Source organism: Mustela lutreola, chromosome 1 (genome assembly GCF_030435805.1).
Source record: "Mustela lutreola isolate mMusLut2 chromosome 1, mMusLut2.pri, whole genome shotgun sequence".
Taxonomy (NCBI): Eukaryota; Metazoa; Chordata; class Mammalia; order Carnivora; family Mustelidae; genus Mustela; species Mustela lutreola.
The window spans coordinates 249,179,289-249,202,594 of NC_081290.1; the positions used below are offsets into that span (position 1 = coordinate 249,179,289).

General features: G+C 47.2%; 1 protein-coding gene across 8 annotated transcripts in view; it reads left to right on the plus strand.

The window, feature by feature from the left end:
- Positions 1 to 23,306, plus strand: part of NAV2 (neuron navigator 2) — a 395,626-nt gene that overhangs the window by 254,181 nt on the left and 118,139 nt on the right. For all 8 annotated transcript variants that reach the window (XM_059138147.1, XM_059138166.1, XM_059138198.1 and 5 more), the window contains one exon: positions 14,705 to 14,827. In XM_059138147.1, coding sequence (XP_058994130.1) covers positions 14,705 to 14,827 — 123 coding nt within the window. The remainder of the gene's footprint in view (positions 1 to 14,704; positions 14,828 to 23,306) is intronic.

Sequence of the window (23,306 nt, forward strand, 5' to 3'; positions counted from 1 at the left end):
TTTGTGTGTACAACTGTTTCCTAGACCAGGAGGTCCTTTTGCAGAGGGATTCTGTCATTTCATTCCCACATTTCTTAACTTCTTCTTGCAGACCTGCTGTATATGCTTTGCGATGGGTGTGGTAAGGAAGTAGAAAGGAAGAAGGTGGTAACAGCAGCACTGCTATTAATAGTAACAGTGATTATCAATAGTACTCATGGGAGCCAGTGTTTGTAGAGGGCTTTCCACACAGGCAGGCGCTTTTCAAGTATTATCTCTTTGAATTCTTAGAGAAATCCTAGAGGGCCTGCAACATGTTATTATCCCCATTTTACAGATATGGAAACAGAGAAGCCAGTGGGAGTCCAGCCTTGGGCAAGCCAGGTTTCCCTGGTAGAAATGAGAGAAGCCACCTGTTTGAGGCCATTCGGCTGCTAAAGGGCATAGCCAGTTTGGGGTTGAGCTCTCAGCGTCTGAAATCCAAACCTTTCCCCTTTGGTGCTGCCACCTGCTGGGCTTTAGGCTCTGAGACCCCCCCCCCACACACACACAATTTTCCCAGGTTTTAGAGAGCTCTGTACAATCCTACCTTCCACTGGATTAAGAGAATCTTTTAAAGAAAATGAAAATAAAAATCATGGACAGTGGGGAATTTAGCCATGGGGGACAAGACTACAGTCAGCTCGGATCCAGGATGCCACCCAGTGTGGCTGTGACAGTGTTCCCTACCCCGGGGCCCCTGCTCAACCCTGCTGTCCCTTGGATGGAGCCTGTGACTCCTCCCTCCTTGCATTATCTTCCCCCCTACCTCTGCCCCATCTTCCTAGCAGTCGTGCTTGGAGCCTTCAGGGTTATACAGCCCACTATTAATAGTGTCTGACTTATCTCTAAACAGATGCAAGGTTGTTTTATTTTTCTTTCTATTCCTCAAATGTTTAACACGTGTTAGACATAAAAGCAATCACATTCTTGGTGGTTGTTTATTCTTGCATTCGGTCCACCAAAAACATTTTTAGGTGCTTATCTCAGGCATTCTGGGCACAGTTCTAGGGACTAGGGATATCGAAGCAAAAATACATATCCTAAAATAGTAGTGACAATAACAATGATCTTACCTTTACTGAACTTGGGTGAGAGGCTGGAGCACAAGGAGATGGAGAAGCAGTTACACTGAAATGTAAAATAAAGGAGTCAAGCTTTTATTTTTATGATGAAAGATTTGTTGAGCCCAGCGAACTTGCTGAACGCAACACCACGTGAAAATGAAACCACATCAGCGTCTGCTCTCCAGTTGTCTGTCCGTGCGCGTATCACTTAAACTCAGTAAATCTCGGTTCTGCATCAGAAATGTCATTGGGTCAAGTCATTTATCCTTAGATCTTCCCCCAAAGATCTAATATCCTGTAGTCCTGTGAGCCTGCATATTTTTGGTATTTTGTGTAATGTTCAGTTGCATGTAAGGTGAAGTTTGAGAGGTGGGACCTTATCCTAAGTGGGAGGGAGGGGGCGTGGTCTTCATTTTAGCACTAATGTGCTGGGTAAAGCAAGGCACTAGGACTGAGAACACCCCGTCAGAGGACAGATCAGCACAGTGTTTAGTCACTGAGAAGCCCATCGTCTGTTTGGGGGGATTTGTGCTATGTTACCCCCCACAGACACTTCTTGGTGCGTCTTGCAAGACGCACTTTTATTGGCCTTGATAGAAAAGGGGCATTTTTCTCTGGTTTCCCTGAGAAGGACTCAGGTGCTGCTGGGGATGTGCCCAGCTGGATCCTGGGCTGATTTTCCTTTTCCAGTGGACGTTGGTTTGCATGCAGTGCCTTTTTATTTTAGGATTTTGTTGTATTTTTAAGATTTTCAGGATTTCTGGGGCGTCTGGGTGGCTCGGTTGGCTAAGCGACTGCCTTGAGCTCAGGTCATGATCCTGGAGTCCTGGGATCGAGTCCCGCATCGGGCTTCCAGCTCCATGGGGAGTCTGCTTCTCCCTCTGACCTTCTCCTCACTCATGCTCTCTCTCACTGTCTCTCTCTCAAATAAATAAATAAAATATTAAAAAAAAAAAAAAAAAGATTTTCAGGATTTCTACCATAGCTTATTTTATCAGGATTATGCTGCACAACTGTTTGGGAGTGCTGCCCCGAAGAGGCAGCTGTGAGATCAGCCTGACCTGGCCGAGGCATGGGGTGGGCCTCTCTGCACTCCCAGCTGCAGTCCTCTCCCCTCCACAGGAATAGAGCCTATGCCCCGTCTGTCATTTCTGGAGAGTCTCTTGATACGGAGGGCCTGCTGCTTAGGTAGTCCAGAGTCTGAACTCTGGGAGGAAAAAAAAAAGCTGGTTTTCAATCTTTGTTTTAATCCCTTCCTGATTAACATAAAGACCTCACACTCTGATTTTTGAGAAGGGGATGTGGTGAGGGTGAGAATAGGTATGACTTTTGAGAATCACTGCATCCTTAACAGTTCCCACCAACCAGGCTCCCTGCTGAGCGCGGAGCCCAACATGGGGCTCCATCCCAGGACCCTGAGATCATGACCAGAGCTGAAACTGGTCATGGTGCGGTTTCAGCTGAAGCTGAAAGTTGGATACTTTACCAGCTGAGCCACTCAGGCACCTCCCAACCAGGATTTTGTTAGACTTTATAGAATAGACTACAAAAAAACAGTGGGTGTTTTTATTTGTCTGTTTAAAATGGTAAATCTGCAACATGAAATACACATTTTCAGACTCCCGCCCTGTCCCCAAGATGGGCCCAGGCCCACAGAGAGCAGTGATTCCCAGCTGCCCGGGTGCTATGTCTGAAGGTGACCCCATGCACGCAGACACATGGAAAAGTGAACGGGGCCCGGTGTCTCTGTGTCAGCTGTTGTGTCTCCTGGTCTTGCTGGATTTAGTGGCAGGTAATTTGAGCATCCTGTGGTCACCCAGTTTTGGCTTAATCCCCACCCTTGAAGGCCAGAAGCCCTGCATATCTGTTTCTTTGAATTGGAATACATTTACTGAATCCCATCTAGAATGAATGCCCAGAATAATGATTTCTTTTTTTAGCGGGGGAGAGAGAAGGGGGAGGGGGCAGGAGTGGAGGGAGAGGGAGAATCTTAAGCAGGCTCCATGCGGAATGGAGGGCTGTCAGGATCCTGAGATCATGACCTGAGCTGAAATCAATAGTTGGATGCCAAACTGACTGAGCCACCCAGGCACCCCCAGAATAATGATTTTTTTTTTTTTTAAATGAAAGTGCTACCTGGTAGACCTTTAACATCTGAGGCCACACAGTGAATTCATTGTACTAAAATTTTTAGACCCTTTGTATTTGCACATGTGTGTCTCTATAAACGATCTATAAACGATCTAATTTTCTTGCTGTACTCTAGGCTGCCTGGAAAAACACCCTCTCATCCTTCAAGATGCCGCTAATATCTCTTGATCTAAGAATCTTTCTGGCCCCTCTTGCTGCTCTGGCCTTTGCTGAATCCATGCCAATATCTGCATGTCTGCACTCAGCCCCTCAAGGCCAAGGACTAAGTCTGCTTCTCCTATCCCTGGCACCCAGGCCAGTGCCTGCCGCACAGTAGGGGTTGCATAAATGTGTCTTACACATGACAATACCTCAAAATGGGGGCCGTCTCTAGAGCAACAGCCTGCATAGGACTCACGAGGGCAGTCCTTCCTGCAGCCCCCAGAAGCCAAGTTGTTTGTGGACATTGGGTGGCGTTCCCCAGGCCTCCTTCATGCCTCCATCTGTCTGCAGAAGGGGTCCGTCTCCCATTGATAAGTTCGTTTCGTTCTTCCTCTGTCTATTATTCTCAGTGTGCCCTGACGTTGCTTCCAGCTGCAGTCTAGGTAAGACAGTGTGAAACTTGCACAGACCTGAACCAAAGCTCCAGCTGGCCTCTCCTTCGTCTGGTAATGACTGTAGTCATGACCTAGGGGTGTCTCGTGAAACCAGAAGAGAGAGAGACCCTGGATGTCTGATTCCACCCTGAGGTTCTAGTCGTCTTCAGAAGGGATCACATAATCCCGAATGCAAACATAAATTCCTCTGACCTAGTGTGAAAAGTTGCATCGTAGAGCACTTTTGGGGTTGGGGAGCTATAGCAGAAATCACAAGAATGACAAGAAATCACAAGAATGATGAGGTGGCTCAGTTGAGTGAGCATCTGACTCTTAATTTCGGCTCAGGTCATGATCTCAGGGTCATAAGATCAAGCCCCATGTTGGGCTCTGCGCTCACCCGGGAACCTGCTTGGGTTTTTCTCCCTCTGCCCCTCCCCCTGCTCACATGCAAACGCGCATGCGCCATCTCTCTCTCTCTCTCTCTCTCTCTCTCTCTCGCTATCTCTCTCTCATCTCTCTCATCTTTAAAAAAGAAAAAAGAAATTTTAAGAATGATAACATGGAGCAGCATCCAGGGGATTCACCAGCATGCCTCCAGTATGTAAGAAGTTCCTGGGAGGAGGGGTTCTTTAGGCAAAGCAGAAGGCTTTTCAGGGTAGGGGCATGGGATTGGGGCATCTCCCATACTGAGGTGAGCCATCCACATATCGCCTGTGATCCTCTGTATTCAGCGTGCCTGCTGCTGTTCTCTCACGGCCCCTCCCAGCATGGGCTTCCACAGACACACACTTCTGGGGTCTGTAGGCCTGTATGTCCAAGGACATGACTTAACTGCCACTTTTAATAGAGGCTTGGAGTTCTAACATCTTTTACCGAGCTTTGACCTGAGATGGAATGGCCATCAGGGATCAGATGCCGTTAACATGGACACTGTCCCCTTAGCATGGAGGGTCAAGACTAGTTAGGAGGATTTGGAATGTAAATTACAATTATACTGTAGTCACATTGTGGTCACTCTTTAACTCTTAGGGAAACTGAGGCCCACATAGCTCACAGTTCCTCCATCCAAGCCTCCTGACTGCCTGCAGGAGAATTACTTACATGTCTGTTCAAAATGCCGATTTGGGGGGCGCCTGGGTGGCTCAGTGGGTTAAGCCGCTGCCTTCGGCTCAGGTCATGATCTCAGGGTCCTGGGATCGAGTCCCGCATTGGGCTCTCTGCTCAGCAGGGAGCCTGCTTCCTCCTCTCTCTGACTGCCTCTCTGCCTACTTGTGATCTCTCTCTGTCAAATAAATAAATAAAATCTTTAAAAAAAAAAAAATGCCGATTTGGGGGAAGGGATGACTAGGGGGAACACGGGACACTGGGGGGCATTAATACTATTCTTGTGTGATACCATAATGCAGGGTACATGATATTATGTGCTTGTCAACCTATAGAGCTCTACAATCCAGAATGGACCCTAATGAGAACTCTGGAGTTAATAAGAATCCATCAACTGGTGCATCGGTTGTAACAAGCGGACCCCACTAATATGAAGTGTTAATAATAAGGAACATGGTGGCAGAGGAGAGGGCGTCTGTGGGAACTCTGCTTTCTGGGCAAGTTCGCATACACCACAAAATGCTTTAAAAAAAAAATCTGTTTAAAAATGCAAGGTTTGGGTCCCACGAATGACATCCTGCATCTGGGAAGCTGGGGTCTTGGAATCCACATTGTCTTAGGGTCCCCAGATGATTCAGGTGTATTTTAAGTTGGAGAATTCCTGGATATGTCAGTCTTTTCTCACCATCTGTTTGTTCCAAGAAAGAGCTTGAAGGGGCGACTGTCTCCTGCGTGTGAGAATGTGTTTCATCTTTCAGTAGGTGGACAAAAAACTTCCTGCCAGTGCTAGAAATACTTGCTACAATTCCCTACTGACAGTTGCACCACAGTAAAGATAATTCAGGCCAGAGCAGATTCTAGACACAGGGGACTGTCCGATTTCCAAACCGTGCAGGCTTTCTTCAGAAAGATGCCCTGCCAACTCCTGTTTTAAACGAGCCTCATTAGGGATGACAGTGAACATTTTACATATGTGTATTTATTTAAAGAGGGGTGACAAATTCACTGTTAGAATCCCTGGCGCTCTGTGGGGTTGAGTCTATTTTATTAGCAAATTATAGACTCTTTTGCATCAAAATGCCTGTGGGGTTTATACATGTCAGCATCCTAGGTAAGCTGAGCTAAAATACGGACATTCGTGCTAAGTGGAATTTTCTGGAATCTGTGAATATTCACACTGCATTTTTCAGAAGACACAAGATCTTGGCAGCATGTTTCTTCACCCTGCAAGAGTATAAGAGTTTTCTCACTTGATCAATCACTCCTGCTCGGAGTGTGGTGAGAGCAAGTACAAGGCCACGGCCATGGTGAAATCGAGTCTGGGTGCTAAAATGCAGGGTGACGGGAGTTACAGCTACGCCACGTGCCACTGTGGGGTCAGTTGATAGCAAACACAAGCACAAGTCTTGCTATGTGAGAACTTGCAGAATACGCTGAAAGGACGGGTTCAGCCAGGACCCCCTTCTGCCCTAACTCAGGGGGACTGCTCACAGGGGGCCCAGCAGGGACCTTTGATCTGACTCGACTGGGTGCACGTCTTGCACATGTGTGACATGGGGTCTGTAACGTACGGTTTAGGAATTTCTGCTTTAGACAGTGCTCTTGGACCTGTTTTTGATTGTATAGATAGAGAGCTTGTTCCTGCATTAGACATTATGTTTGTTTTTAAAATATATGCACCGTGTTACTGGAATATTGCATATAGTGTAAAACCTGCACGAAACACAGGAACCAAAAGTGACATGATAAGAAACACATACAAATAGAAGCACCTTAGTTTTTGCTCCTTTGGATTGTCTTACTTTCCTCCCTGCAGAGACCGCTGCATGAGACCAGGACTTTCCACGCTGTAATGTGCATTAGAACCACCTGGGGGTCTCACTGAACCTGGGGGAGTCTGATTCAGGAGGTCTGGGATACTGTAGTTCTAAAAACTTGCCAGGTGACAGCGAAGCTGCTCGTCCATGGCCCCTTTTATGAGCGGCAGGTGAGGTCTCGAAGCACGTGTTGTTTTGTTGCAAGAACCCCCCCCCCCCCCATTGTGCTTCTGTTCTCATTCAGCAGCTTTGTGGCACCTAGCTTTAGGAAATCGTCTGTCACCCATTTCCCCTGGTGAGACTTAAAGGGGACCTCTGGGGCCCTTTGTCTCTTCTTTACTTAGGCCTGCCTTTTCCTGCTCCTGCCTCTGTCCCCATGGCCTACTGAAAAGGAGCTCCTGTTTGACTAGCTTAGCAACGCCTTCGCCTTCGTAGTGCTCCCCAGAGAGGCATGCTCTGGTGACCAGGCTAGTCGAGCCTCTGGAGCCCAGTTTACTTCTGCTGCAGGCTTCACTTCCTGCCGCACCCAGGATCAGAGAATCAGGATCAGCCGGGTCTGCCCAGTCATCTGGCTCACCTTACAGCCAGCACGCCGTGCGATGAAAGTGAAATGCAGACAAGCCAGGGAAGGGGCCAGAGCGCACTGAGCTGTGGGGATTCCCGGGTGGCCACTCATGGCTGTCTGTGCGCTGAGCCGGGGTGGTTCATGGCACAGCCTCAGGGGGCTGCTCCAGGCTTGAACAAAGTAGGCGGAGGTTTTGCTGGAGATGAGAAGTGACCTCCCACATCTTCCTAAAAGAGGGATATACCACCTTGGTGATGTTCTGAAGAGCCACAGCGGGGAGCAGTGCTGAAAGGTACCCAACTCTGCATCAAGCCGAAAGGTAGGAAACGGCTCGGAGTCTCTGCATCCACACCTCCCCTCTGCCTTAACCAGCAGAGTCGCTGGAAGACTTCCCCAAAAGCCATGAAAGTCGAAGAAATGCTCCTTGATTACTTGTGTTGTCCAGTCCGGATTAATTATAAAGTGCTGTGGTTACAGATAAACTTAACTGAGAAAGACATGGAAACCTTACGCTTTCTCCAAAAGCAGCTGTTGGCTTTGTTTTTTTTGGCCCGTAATAGAACAGAGAAGAAGCTGCATCACGGGCTTTGATTAGAGCTTACCTTTATCTGATTTGAAAATATTAAAGAAATGGGCGCCTGGCTGGCTCAGGCAGACTCCTGATCTCAGGGTTGTAAGTTCAAGCCCCACGTTGAATGTATCTTTAAAAAATAAAAAAGTTTATATGTTAAAGATATTTCATGAGGAGGGTATTAGAGTCACTGGGTAATGTGTCTCTGTGGTTGTCATTTGGGGTGGAGGTTAGGACCAGGATGGTGGGAGAGGCACGAAATATGCCCCATTTGCCTCAGCTTGGGTGCCTAAAAACCTTTGAGGACAGCGTGGTTTCCAAATGTTTCCTTCACAGAGTCCTAAGTCTTTGCTTAAGATTTAGTACTATGGTTTTAAAATGAGCTCTGAAAAATTAAACCCACTCCCCCCAACCTATTTTTGCATTGCAAATGTATTCTCCTCTTCCCCTAAGTCAAATAGAAAAGCTTCTTTTCTAGAGGTCAGCTTTTTCCAAAAGGGCACAGGCAACTTTGTTAGACTGGTTTGTCCATTTGTCCTTCTGTGACCCAGAGTGAAGTTTATTCATCTGACTTCTAAGACACCCTAAACTACTGGCGTCCTTGTACAGGTTTGTCCTGAAACTCAATTCACATGCTCATAAACCTGAAGAGTACGTATTGTGCAGCATTGCTGGGGGGCAGTGGAGCTCTGGGGAAGGCATATGTTGTTGGGGTCCTGGACACTGGGGAGATGCTCATCTGTAGGGACTTTCCATCAGCCCTCAGCCTTTTTCTTTAACCATATGCAACAAAGTATGTGCTGACATATGTGCTCATATAGTTATATTGCTATTGATAAGGAATTGTACATGTATGTGTATTTTTTTTTCTCATATGCCATTTTCTTTGCTATCTTCACGTTTAAGTCAAAAGTGTATCCAAAACATATAGACAGGTCGACCCATCTTTGAAGAAAAAAATAATTACCTGGGCTTGATTCCCCCCCCCCTTTTATTCTACTTTCATTCTTTGCATCTGAATGTTTCTGCTGTTGTTTTTTTTCACACCATGCTCTGTTAGAAATCCACTGAGCCTGATGAAGTCAGTATGTGTTTCTTCCCCTTCCCGTCCACTCCCCCCTCCCCCAGTCCTTGACAGAAGGTGATTTCTTTTGTGATTAGTGGAAGTCAGTTTGTGTTACTTCCAAAGGCCAAGGCCCTGTTGAGCTGTGAACTCTGGGAATGAGGAGCCAGCTTCCCCTCCTTCTGAAGGTGATTCACAAAGCCAGTTTCGCTTGTTTCCCATCGTTGTCTCATTACATTTAAAGAAGAGACCTTTTGGCGAAATGTTGGCTTCAAAATCTGGTGTATTTGTTCTAACAGGTCCTATTAGATTCCAAAGCTTTGTCGTAGCTGGTGTCAGTTACATAGAATGCACCTATTTTGTCTAGAATGTTCCTCATAATAGGCATGTGGTGTTCACAGATCTCTCCTGGCCTGAGGGCTGGTGAGTCTACCCTACAAATCTGGTCATTCCCCCAACCGACTGAGACAACACAGACAGGATTCAGACAAGTGGTGCATTTTGAAATGTCTGTAGAAGGGATCACTGACGAGAAAATGGCTCACCCAAACCGGAGTATTGAATGACAGGAGGTTTGAAAAGTCAGTGTTCTCTTTGACCCAGAAGCCAGCCTGTTAGTCATTGGCTTAGTACCTTCATCGCTTCCCGGGGCTCCAAGTCAGAGGTCTCAACCCACCTGGCTCCCTGACAGAGCCCCAGTGCCTGTGCCACCTGGCTCCTGTCTATTCCTGATGCTCCAGCCACAGAATATCTACCTCCCAGCCTCCCAACTGAACCCTCCTCTCCATTTCTCTTTGCGTTTGTATGTGATACCCACGTGTCTAGACTCCTCCTGTGACTGGCGAACTCCTATGCATCCCTCAATGGCCAGCTTACATAGCTCCTCTATGACTCCTCCTCCTGTGTGCTCTGAGCTGTCCTACATCCATCCGTAACACCGCTCTCCATGTCATAGTAGAATTATCTGTTCAATGTTGCAGTCCCCTGTGGATTGCAGGAACTAGGTCTTTCTACCTCTGTAACCTCAGCCTAGTACAGAGCCTGGTACTTACTAGTTGTGCAACTAAAAAGTGAGAAGGGGATACACAGTCACTACTCTGTGTTGTGGGCAGTCATTGGTGTTGAGAGTCACAGAAGCTAATACATTTGAAGTGCTCCCAGGCACTGGGCTTCGTATACGGTGGCGTCTTTAGCCCACCGCAGCCCTGTGAAGTTATTCTGTAGTTTCACCCATCTTGTAGCCGGGGAAATGAAACACAACAGAATTATACCGAAAAGTGTGCCACAGAGCAGGGATTTGAACCCACGCACCTGGCACTGTGATCCTGACCACAATTTCCTTGTCCTCATCTGGAAAACAGATAATACACTTCATACGGGCCTTGAAGGTACAGTCTCATGACTTATGGGAAGCACTTAGCACAGTACCCAGGTAGCCTCCATAACCTTTAGTTCTTATTAGTGAGGATGTCCCGAAGGCCCCCCATCCGGCAAGGGGCAGAGGAGACATTTGAACCGAGGTCTTCCTGACAAGAGAGCCCTGTTGTTAACTCTTATTCTCGTGGACCAAGCCCTGAAAAGAAAAGACCCCCCTTGCGTTGTCAGCCCAGGCTCCATTGGGGTGGGGTAAGGGGCCCTCTGGGCCAGCTGTGGAAGGTAGAGACCGAACCTCTGCATGCATCACTGCAGAACTCGAGACCATAATGTGGAAATTGGTGAGCTGCTCGGTGGCTTAGTCAGGACCCCACCAAGCAAACATAAGGATGTTACCACCGGTGTGCTAATAGGCTCTAGGGCGAATTACTCATTTCCCCCAAGGAGAAAAAGCCCTAGTGCTGGCGCTGGAAGTTCCAGTCCCTGGATCTGCTGCTTCCTTTCCTTGTGACCTCACACAAACCCTTTGATCTGTACCCAGTGGGAGCCTCGCTGAAGCTCCAAAGACAGGGTGTTGCCGTGGCTCCCCGGCCCCTATCCCCACCATCAGGAACACAAGCCTTCTCAGCCCTCCTGGATCAGGGATGGTGATTCACATGGGCACACACTCACCTGTAAATTATGCTTTCCTGAGGGATTGACTTGAGGAAGGCAGTCTATACTCATATAACCTGTAACCAGGTCCTACACAAATCTGGATCAAACCAAAATTATAGGGGGCGACTGGGTGGCTCAGTTGGTTGGGCAACTGTCTTTGGCTCTGGTCATGATCCTGGAGTCCCGGGATCAAGTCCCACATCGGGCTTTCTGCTTGCCAGGGAGTCTGTTTCTCCCACTGACCTCTCTCCTCTCATACACTCTCTCTCTCTCAAATAAATGAATAAAATATTTTTTAAAAAAACCAAAATTATATTTTTCATTGAGAATACAAGAGTTATTTAAAAACAGAGAGAGCGTTTTGTAAATGAGACCATTGGAATCAGTAGGTAATAATTTAGAAATAAATATATTATTAGATTCTTGAGTGTGAGCCTGGTCATAGTGACAGCTGTCTCCATTGCTGTATGATCTCCTAGTGAGACGACATAAAACAATTTTATTTTTGAGACTGTTACAAAAATTATATGTGGTCGGATATGTGTTTTTACAAATGTCTGGGAAAAGATGTAAATTCCCCATTTCCTCCCCATTTCTTCCCCAATCCCCTCCCCCACCACTCTCACACAGGGTGAATGAAATAGATTTGCAGCCAAGCTGGGTCACAGATCAGTTGCATTCAACTCCACTGCTCTTTAGCTCTCTGTGCATTTGCAAAGGCAGGGGATCTGATTCATCTTGCCCTTCCCCTCCTCTGGGCCTGAACAAAACCCGAATTCCCAGCAGCACCTGACAGGCCTCGGTAACATACCCAGACACATATCTTCAGGGCCCTGCCACCACCATTTTTGACAGAGCCACAGCATGCTCAGGTGTTAGCCGGTTGGATGCTGAGCCGCATCTCTGCGTTCGTCTGCAGACCGCTCGCCGGGTCCTGCCCATGCCTCTGCAGAGAGCCGAGGCTGTGAACACAGGGGCCTCGTCTGCACGCCTGGGTGCGTGTGATCGCCCCACTGTTGTGTGTTGTTTCACCAGCAGTAAAAATCCAGCGGGGAGATGAATGCTAAAATGGATTTGTTTGTCCTTTGGCAAGATCCCCGCCATTGAAAAGTATCAGTTGACATGGCTGGGTGGGTTTTACTAAAATCAAAATTAACTGCCTTGTTTAATGGTGCAGCACATTGTGTTCTGAAGAGCTTCCCCTGAATTCTCCTTGAAAGGACATTTAAGCCAGAAAGTCTAGTCTCTAGCAAAGTTACTGTGTTTTGATGTAGGCGAGTTTTTTGTGGTTTTTTTTTTTTTTCCCCCTCCTGGTGCTGGCTAGAGGATGTGTACACGGAGATTACCCCTGGACCCTAGGTTACACTGAGAGGATGAGTGGTTAGATGGACCGGTGGATGGGTAGACTAGCAGATAAACAGTTCAGTTTGCCTTTCCATATATCTTAGATGTTTGCTGACATTTAAGAGGAAGGAAAATGCAGAACTCCTGGCTAGCTCAGTAGGTGGTACATGCAACTCTTGATCTCAGGGTTGTGAGTTGGAGCCCCACACTGGAGGTAGAGATTACCAAAAAATAATAATAATAATAATAAACTTTCAAAAGAAAAAAAGAATTGTTGTTTGTTTTTAAGAGGAAGGGGCATCTGGCTGGCTCATTCAAGTGGGAGATATGACTCTTTATCTTGAGGTTGTGAGTTTGACCCCCATGTTGTGTGTAGTGATTACCCAAAAAATAAAATCTTTTTAAAAATAAAATAAAATAAAAAGAGGAAAGCAAACCTGTAATTGGTGTCCTCCCAAAAGGTTTTTGCTAAACTCCATCCTATGGCTGTGTCTTTGGTCTTCATGCAGTAAAAACAATTTGTCGTGAGCGCTAAGTATGTGTTAGGCACATGGGATATAGAGTTCAACAAAGTACAAATAGTCCCTGTCCTCAAGGAACTTATTGGATAGTGTAGGAGATAAGCACTAAAAGGTAGTTACACAAATAATTCTTAAACGATAGCTGTAATTTTTTTTTTCAAATTGAGATACAATTCATAAAAATTCATCCTTTTACAGTCTATAATGCAGTGATTTTTAGTATTTTGACAATGTTTGGTTTGTTTTTTTGTATGACACAGTGGAGTGGAAAATTCAGTCTAATCTGTTGCCGTGTTGTTGGTACAACCACAAGCAATTGGTTTGACTACTCCAACAGACTTCATACCAGGTTGGCACTGCATTGCCTGTGACCATCAATGCCATTAAAGATGGGTGGGAGGGACATCAGAGAAGTTTCACTTAGATCTAGTGTCCTGGAAGCTGACCTAAAGGAGAATTCTTCTGATGCATACGGACAGTTCTTACCCCAGATGTGCCAGTGAGATCTTCCCTGCCCCTAACTGAAACTTACTGGCCGTGGACAACCTCCCCAGCATCCCGTAACTCCATGTTTCTAAGAATATATCCCAGAAAGGACCCAAACTCGATGTAGAAGAAAGTCCAGAACTGACAACCCTCAAAAATCTACTTCATGTATTCTAAAGCTAAAATACTAAATGCAGTGAAACTCTGTGTGATGCAGGTCCGTGGACTGTTTCAGGAAAATCACCCCTTCTTGGTCTTCTTAATAAATGTCATTTCATTTGAAATGTAAGACCCCTACATTTTCAGACACCTTGCAGGTCTATCTGATGGGGCCCATGTGGGAATTCAAGAGGCCCAAGTTTGGTTTCTTGCTCTGCCCAACTTCTATCTTGCCTTCCTGTCCTCCTCTGAAGGTGGGAGCGATGGTACAAGCAGTCTCCCTTATGGGATGCTGGGAAGGAGGCAGGGCAGATGAGTCAAAGCTGCTTTGTACCTGAACTACCTCCTGCCGGCGGCCAAGCTCTCGGGAACTGGTCTGGGTAGCAGATGTCTGTCTTTACAGAAGAAGTTCCAGGGGTACACCCCCTCCCCTGACAACACTGACTCCATCAGAAGATAGCTTTGTGGACTCACTAAGAAATCTGGAAGAGTAAATTAGTCTAAGTGTTGGAGAGTTTTGTGACAACCCTCTAAGACGTCGCTATCAAAGGTGACATTCACGATTGTAGACACTTCAAGATAATGACACCCCTAATAACGTCTTCCAGTTTCTGGTCTTACAGAAATGGCAGAGCACCTTCATACGCCTTACCTGGCGAATTCTCATGTGTGCCTTGGGGAGGCAGGAAGGCTGTAATAGTCCCATAGTTCAGATGAAAGAAAGACCCAGGACCCAGAGAAGCAACTTGCTGGTGATGACAAAGGTGGCCCATCTGTCCTCTGTCTTTTCTTTCTCCCTCTTTTAAATGCTTGCCCACTTTTTCCATTGCACTCTTCTGTCATATTTTTTCCTATGCTTTGCTAATGATTGTCAGCTCCACTCCCGTTACTTAGGTAAGAAACCTGCTTGTATAATTGCCAGATTAAAAGAATGTCATGAATACATCTGACAGTTAATGTTGTTCACTAGTTCCCTTCTGCTCCATAGATTCCTGTGAGTTTGGATTAATTAAGCCGAGTTCTATTTTTGCCAGCAAGTGGGTGATCATTTGGGTTGAATCAACAGCAGAGCTATCCCTGGGCTGTGATCAGAGATAGAGCCTCGGGAAAGCCTCAGTTCCTTCCCCCTTAGAGCATGGGGTGGCCATGCAGGGCTCCTGGATATGAACAAGGTTGTGCACGAATTACTCTTGACCATATACCTGCATCATCCTCTGGTCCTGTTGCAGGTACATGACCGATGGCGGACTTGGCCTCTACACTCGTCGCCTGAATCGGCTGCCCGATGGCATGGCAGTGGTGCGGGAGACCCTGCAAAGAAATACGTCCCTGGGCCTCGGCGATGCTGACAGGTAAGTCTGCTCCGCGTGGGACTGACCAGGGGCAGAGATCCTTCTAGAGTGGCCTGAGAAGTGAGGGTGTGATATTGAGAGCAGACGGCCACCACTGTGACCCATGCAGGGGTCAGGAGGCCTTGAAGCCGTGCCCGGGTTTGGAAGCTGGTGCAGCAGGTAGGAGAGCACTGTGGAAGATTCTGGAGTCCTGCTCCTGGTTAGGGTGGTGCTTCTGACAGCAAAAAGAGAGGGAGTTTGGGCTCAGGGAGTTTGGGTCGTTATTTTGTGCTGCTACTGCAACTTTGTCGGCTGCTCAGGCCCCAGGGATCCACTTTACTTCCTCTGTCAGCTGGCTTTCTAGGTATGGTACCTTGGAACACAGTCCCTGGTGATGCACAGAGGGCCCGGGTGCCCAAGGGAGCTGCTCCTGGCCTTGGTGAGCAGGCTTCACTTCGGGTCTCCTGCGGCCTGACCCTGGGACGCAAGGCTTGGGGATGTCGTTTCTACTGCGCATGCTGAGATGCCGAAAGGCTAACCCTTGCCCAGCCCCTGTCAGAGAAGACAAGAGCTTCAGAGAACATTATCGTATAGAGGGCTGTTTAGTAACCCTGACTCTGGCACATAGAGTCTATGACCTTGAGCAATCCATTAAAGCAGGGTTCGAACTATATGATTTCCAGGACCTCTTCCAGCTCTGCTGTGCAGTGTTTCTAGATTTCAGTACCCTTTAGTGGTCTGACCATTGAAGGATTTTGCTGGCATACTTGACCTCTTTCCCCATGTGTGCTAATGAGACCGAAAATGGAATTTAGATGTGTGTGCTTGAGGCCACCAAACATTTTGGGGGTGCTAATTTTCTTGTGCCAGAAATCCGCATATTTGCAGCACAAACCCAGCTTCTTGCTGTTCTCTTAGCTGCATATACTTTTTGCAAAGAGCTAAGTGATGTCTCTGGCTCTCTGGCTTAAGAGAACTAGGGCATCCCCCCAAGAATGAAATTTGCTCAAGAGGAATCTTCATCGTCTCTCCAGGAAGGCCAAGAAGCTGTGTTGGTGTAGAGAACACTGAATCAGTTGTCAGAAACTTGGGATCTGGCCCGGGCTCTGCCACGGACTTGAATATGCCCTTCTTAGAGTCCGCAGTGTCCAGGGTGGTGATTTATGCCAGGAGATGACAAAGGCCCATCGCCACCATGCCAGCTCAAGCCAGCCTTCTTCCTGGAATTGGTTCATTTAAAAGGATTGGTTTGAAAATTCCACAGAACGGTGAACCACTTAAGAACTGCTCTGGCTTTTTTTTTTTTTAATACTGCCCTTTTAAAAAAATTTATTTATTTTTAGAGAGGGAGGGGGGGGCAGAAGGAGAGGGAGGGAGAGAACCTCAAGGAGGCTCCACCCCCAGCAAGGAGTCCAGCACGGGGCTCGATCTCATAACCCTGAGATCATGACCCGAGAGACGGACACTTAAGCAGCTCAGCCACCCATGCACCCCAGAGAACTGCTCTTTCTAAGGATGGGGTGCTCTGTAACTAAACTCTTTAGAGGAAACATTATCAGGGAGAAAGTCCGTTGTTGTATCACCCCCACTGGAGATTTCAACAATTTGCCTAGTGATTTTGCTAATTTGTATTCTCCTGTAAACATGTCGCTGCTTAGTAAATCTATCAGCATGAAATTCAGGCTTTACAAGGTACATTTTCCCTTGCAGCCGAAGAAGAATCTGTGCGAGGCAGTTTAATTTAATGCTTCATTGCAGGGTTAATGGAATTATAGATCACAGCTGGGCTTGTTCCTGCGTTTGGAGGTGGAGGATTGAGGGTGGGGGCTGGAGAGATGGATACTGTTTGTTATGTTGTCCAGCTCAGCCTCTCTGATGGGACTACCTGGACAGTGGTGTCTTCTGGCTCTCCCCAGACTGGAATGCTCAGATGTGATCATTTCAGACTGAAAGGATAACTGACCAGTTTTGTTTTTTAAAGATTTTATTTATTTATTTATTTATTTGGCAGAGAGCACAAGCAGGGGGAGTGGCAGGCAGAGGGAGAGGGAGAAGCAGGCTCTCCACCAAGCAGAGAGCCAGGGATAGGGCTCGATCACAGAACCCTGGGATCATGACCTGAGCCAAAGGCAGACGCTTAACAACTGAGCCACCCAAGTGTCCCATACTCACCAGCTTTTAAAGCTAGAATTCAGGTGGCTTTTATTTTCTTTTTAAAAATAGGATCTAAAAATGCCTATAAATCTCCTATTTCATATAAGTTTTAACCTGTAGGCAGAGAGATATTTTACATTTTTCTAGAATATGTTAAATTTTATTCATCTCTGAAGTTATTATAAATAGACCATAGAAATGCTTCATCTTTGGCAAAGTTGAAATTGTAGTAGATTTGTGGCTATAAAGTTCTTCATGCAAATCTTTTCCAAAAACTGTATTCTAGATGAGTATTTCCCGAAGAGGGAGGCTAATATTAGTGGTATAGGAAGTAATTTTAGATAGCAGACAGGGAAATATTTATTTTACATTTTAATTGTAGCATTTTAAAAAATGTATAGCTAGTACATCAAACCCAAGATTTTAAAAATATTGTTTCGGGTAAAGAATAGCATTGGCATGAGACAATTTAATGTGAAATATCAAAGGAGAATGCCATAGATGGTGTCCAGGTATTTTTTTAGAAGGTAGTATGCAAATGGCTTCAGACAAGGCAATCCTATTCTTGTCCCTATAATGAGAAACGTGTTCTTTAAATTACTGAAATTAGACAAGTAAAAAAAAAAAATACAAAAAACGCAGCACCTTTCCAGAATTCTTCCCTTTTAAGCTGAAGAAAGAAGGTCCCAGAGCTGAGATAGTTCTAGGAGGTTCTTTATGAAATAGACAGCCCAGTCCTTAACGATTCACGCATAGGCTGCAGACGACATGAGGGCTACGAAGGAAATAGGAAAAGTACTGAGGGCCTGATGAGACGTCAGCCGAGAGAAGGGGAGTGTAGGAAGGGCAGATCACCTCACGGCGCCCACAGGAAAATCATTAACCTCAGCGGGCACAGCTTGGGAGCTAGAGCTCTTCCAGGGGGAGGCCCAGAAGGACGCTGACCTACCAGATGGAGCGTGGCTGTTTGCAGCAGGATGTGGCTGGGGTATCTTCAGGGCTATTAAAAGGAACTGATAGGAATATGTACCTTCAGAGCCTGGGCGATAGGGACCCTGTCGGTCCGTGAGTCCTGTATGTCACCAGACAGTGTCTGAGAAGTAAGAAGGGAGGGTAGTAAATCCACAGTGCCAAGTCTGCCTTTGATCTGCTGTCACTCTTCAGGGTTGCCACTCCTGGGCTCCAGTTTTTACCTGATAGTCATCAGTGGCCAGCCGGCAGAGGGGGCAGGATCAAAAGGGACAAATGGAGGTGGCTTGTTCCAAGTCGCAGGCCCCAGATAACAGGCAAATACAGAGAGGTTCAGCATGGAAGGCCCTGAGTTGGCAGCCTGGGAGGAGGAAGAAATAGGCCCCGGGGAGCTAGGAGGCCGGCCTCGCAGACCCTCAGATGGTTTGCTGAAACTCCTGCCAGTTCCTGCATGCTGTCCGCTCAGGACCCATCAAAAGTTCTTGAACTCCCAAGAGCTGAGTGCTTTCAAAGCGTAGAGCTCAGCTCTGGGAAAGCTTCCATTTCCAGGACGCTGTCTGTGACCTGGGCAGCATAGCCCTAATGCTGAGGACCCTCGCTGGCATCCTGGATATGCAGTTCGAGGTTACTTCTAAATGGTGTCCCCTGGTCACACAAGTGTCACTGATGGTGCACGCAAGGACAGAAATCAGGTCGGGAGGAGGGCTTTGGAAATGACTCGGTTACTTTCTTCTACACCATTAGAATATTTATTGACCTCCAGTGGCTCCTATTAACTGAAGTGGTGGTAAAAATAGTGCAGAGTGATTGCTGTGCGGTGAAACGTCAGCCTGAGACCTGAACCAAATGACAGTGGCCCTCTGATGCCATGCCAAGAAACCAAGCAGGAAAAAGAAACTGTTTCTGTTCCTTCTTGTTACGGGGTTTTCATTGCCCTCCAAGCTCTGAATGTTTTCGGTATTGAGATTACATTTGGAAAATGAGGATTCACAGTCATCCTACAAGCTTTACCCAAGTCCCTGGCTGGGGCCCTGACCTTGGGCCCAGAGCTGTCCCAGGTTCAGCTTGAATTAAGAGTCCCATGGTGTGTTGATATAACTATGCAGCTGGTATTTCACCAGCCTGCCGGGCCCAGTCCTCCTCCTCACCAGGAATGTCACAAGATGTCCAAGGCCCAGGGCACTGCCGGGCTTTGGGATTTGTGTGGATGGAGGCAGCCTCCTGGCATCCCGCTGTGTATTCACCGATTCAGGCCTGACCTTCAGGGAAGAGTTGAATCCAGACCCAAGATCCCTAGCAGCAAACAACATTGATGGGAGCCCTTACCAGGTAGTAGGTCCCCAGCCCAGGTGTGCCTTAGACACAGCCCCTGCTGAGGTATGCAGGTGAGAGGAGGCACAAATGGGAACCACTCCCTTGCCCTCCCTTCCAAGCCCCGGGCAGACAGGGTAATGGTCCCACAGTGTCCACAGCCTAATCCCCAGAACCCGGGGGTATGTTACACCACAGGGTGGGGGGTAGGAATCACAGTTGCTTATCAGTCAGTGTTTAGATAGAGAGATTAGCCTGGATTATCCTGGAGGGCCAGTGTGATTACTGGTCTTCAAAGTAGAAGAGGTGGGCGGGAGAGCAGGCAGAGCACTGAGCCACAAGGACACCCCTTGCCCTCTGGCCCTGAAGATGGAGGGAGGGGCCCCAGCCAAAGAGTGCCTGTGGCCTGTCTAAAGGGGACCGTGCAAGGGGACAGACCCTGCTCCAGAACCGCGGAGTGAGGGCGGTCCTGCCAACACCCTGCTTTCAGTCCATGAGACTGAGTTTGGATTTCTGCCTCACAGACCTGATAGTCCATTTGTGTTGTTTTTGCTCCCGTGTTTATAATAATTTGTTACAGCAGCGATAGACAACTAATACAGGCCAGAAAATAACAAAAACAGTGGTAGTCACCATTTCCCAACGGATCGTTGTAGGTGAGGAACTGTGCCAAGCACCTGACCGATATGATGTCGTTTTCTCCTAACCCTGACCCTTTGAGAGGAGGTAGCATCCTGGTTTCATAGATACAGCCATGGTGCCCTGAGAGGGTCAGGTCAGTAAATACGTAGCAGGTTACATATACAGCTGGCAGGTGTCTACACTGGAACTGAAATCCGGGCCTGCCAGACCCTCCCAGATACAACTACCACTTTAGGGAGCCCTTGGTTCAGAGACTTACATTTCCCTGCCTCCGAGCCCTTATCCTCCTGTCTTCTCTTTAAATGAGCCCCTCGTCACGAAAAATGCAAGCACATGGGGCACCTGGATGGCTCAGTGGGTTGAGCGTCCAACTCTTTTTTATTTTCTTTTTACGATTTCATTTATTTATTTGACAGAGAGAGCACAAGCAGAGGGAGCGGCAGGAAGAGGGAGAGGGAAAGGAGACTCCCTAATGAGCAGGGAGCCTGATGTAGGGCTCGATCCCAGGACCCTGTACCATGACCCGAGCCAAAGGCAGATGCTCAACCCACTGAGCTATCCAGGCACCCCCTTGAGCATCCGATTCTGCTCAACCACACAGGACAAGCCTAAGTGAAATGAACTTTGTCTTGTTTTCCCCCTCCCTTCTGACTTTCCCCAGACTATTCTGCCTTGATCTTTTCTTGTTTGAGTTGACCAGTGGATCTCTCCCTCCCCTCCATCTCTTTCTCTGTCTCCCATCTTTCCTCTCTCACTGTCCTTCCCTTCCCTTCTTAAGTGCCCATTAAACCAACCAGTGCCCTGGAGCATTTTCTTAGTTCTGCATTATACTCCTCTTTTGGGGACAAGAAGATGCCTCTAGCACAGCGTCCCGCATCCATGATCCTCCCTCTCCCCCTCTTCCTCTGCTTATGGACAGCAAAGAGAGAGACAGAGTGGGAGAGGGTGAGAGTTCCATTCATCTTAAAGCTCATAAAAGGAGCCTTAGAGGCAAATCTCTCTTTCCGCGGTAACAGGGTGATAATTACTGCATGGGCTTTTCCCAGAGGCCTCTTTGCTGCTGGTACCACTTGCTTCCTTTTTAAGGAAGAGCTGCTGCTTGTGGAATGGGTGGGCAGGGGGCCACCTGTGCTGAACAGGAGGGGGATGCTGACAGGAAGGAAACCATCTGCAGTTTAAGCCACAAAGGAATTCTCCCAGAGGGGTTGTACAGAGAAGAGAATGAATGGTCTGGGGAGTATCATTTCACATGCATGCAATGTTTCCACTTAAAAAAAGAGAGGGGAGGGGGTAGTGGCCACATGAGAGTCTCCCGGCATTGCCCAACTTTGTAACTGTGTTCCAGGTTACACCACAATAGAAGTACAGCTGTCTGTGTGTGTGTGTGTGTGTGTGTGTGTGTGTGTGAGATAGAGAGAGAGAGAGAGGGTATGTGTGTATGTGGAGAGCACAGCCACTCCCCCAAAGCACATTTCCCAAAACCGGTGCCTTTTCAGTAGCTGTTTACAGGTAATTGTATATTTGATGTTTGTTCCAAGTGTGAGAAGACATCTAGCAATATGAAAGCAAGAATGGGAGGTCAAAAAGAAAAACCAAAATAGGGCACCTTTTTCTGTGCTTACTGTCTCAGCACCCTAAAGCTTAGGCCCCAATGCTAAGTCAGAATCTGACTGCATCTGTCCCCTGCAGTGGAAAATGGCATCATGTGTTTTAATCCAGGTACTTGGGCAAGTCTTTGCATTAGTCAGCATAAGATTGTTTATACTGTGTAACAAACAACCCCCCAAACACCCACCCTCGCTGTCTGGCCATTGTAGCTCAGTAGGAATCTATGTTCTACATCATTGTCACTCTAGGAACCCGAGTACCAGCACACCAGCTATTTAAAGCACTGGCAAACCATGGCTAAGAGAAGCAGAGTGTGGTGAGCCACGTACTATCTCTTAAAGCTTCTGCCCGGAAATGGCCCATATAACTTCCACCGATCTGTTGTTGGCCAAAAGATGTCACATGGCTATGCTTGAATTCAAAGGTGACTAGAAATAGAATTCTACCATGTGCTTATAAGAAGAGAAAATATATGGTGAACTGTACTAGTGACTATCATCGTTTAATTACACGCAAGTGATAGACCTAGCTTTATGCCATCTCCTCCCCATTATTTAAGCAGTCCTGTATCATGTAGTTTGTCATATATTTATACCTACCTATGCATTGCCAGGCCCTTCGGCACCCAGTAGGACTGATAGCTTTCAGTAGCTCCTCTGGGTTGGGAAGAATGAGCAGATGGGGACTATGAAAACTGAGTTGCTTAAGGTATCGTAACCAATGCTATCAGTCATTTGCGTTTCCAGTTTTAGTATATGTGCTGCCGAAGCGAGTACTCAGCTGCATTTCAACAAAGTATTTGGACTGTGTTTTGATATGTGACAGCTGATGGAAAATGCTGATGATTATATAATATTTACCAAGCACCTACCATGCAGCCAAAGAGGAGTAGGACATAGTCCCTGCTCCCTGCTCTCAAGAAGCTTGCTATCAATATCAACTAGAGGGGTGAGAAGCCAAAGAAGCCATCATAACTCACGGTGCCTAGTGCTGCAGAGACTGTCACCATGTGGTATGGAGCCAGAAGGACCAGGAGTAGCCATGGGGGCTGAAGGTCTTCCTAAACTTGTTATAATAAAATGCGGGAGGTTTCTTTTCCTGCTGGTGATGATTTGGAAGATCCCCCCAAAACATTACCTAAGTGTCGCAAGAGGCCTGCTTATCTCATCATCTGTTTGAGATTTTCTTTTTGTTTCCTTTAATGTCCTTGGTCTTTAGAAGAGCAACCTAGCCTTGACTTCTGTTACTAAAATGCAGCAGCTGATTTACAGAAGCCCCGTGGATAAGGCAGCCCTTCCATTGGTCTGCCAAGTGTCTCTGGTTACAGTTGTCACCTTTAGACTGGTCATGCTGGACAGCTGTGCCAGCCCAGGGTTTTTATGCCAGGTTACCTTGCATGTGAATATCTTTTCTCCAGACCCACCTCTCCCAAGCTGGTCCATGCTGGATAGAACTTACAGAGCAAAGCTGCGGGGAAGGAGACCTTCAGAGTCACCACTTAGAACTTCCCACTTCCCCTTCACCAGAGGAGACCAAAGCCAGGGAGATTGTTAGTGGCCCAGTGACCACTCTGTCCTCCAGGCTTTCGGGAACAGGGTCATCTCGGTGTGTTTGGAAAGGATGAAATTGAGAAAGCAACTCCAACGAGAGCATATTATCTCTTTGGTGATGATGATGACGGGAGCCCAGGCAGGAATGGAAGGAGTGCAGTAGGAACCAGGAGACCTTGACCTTGTCCTAGATCTGGCTCGGCCACCGCTGAACATCTTGGGCAAGATGCTTCTACCTACCCCCAGTTCTTCGTGTGCACTTAGAC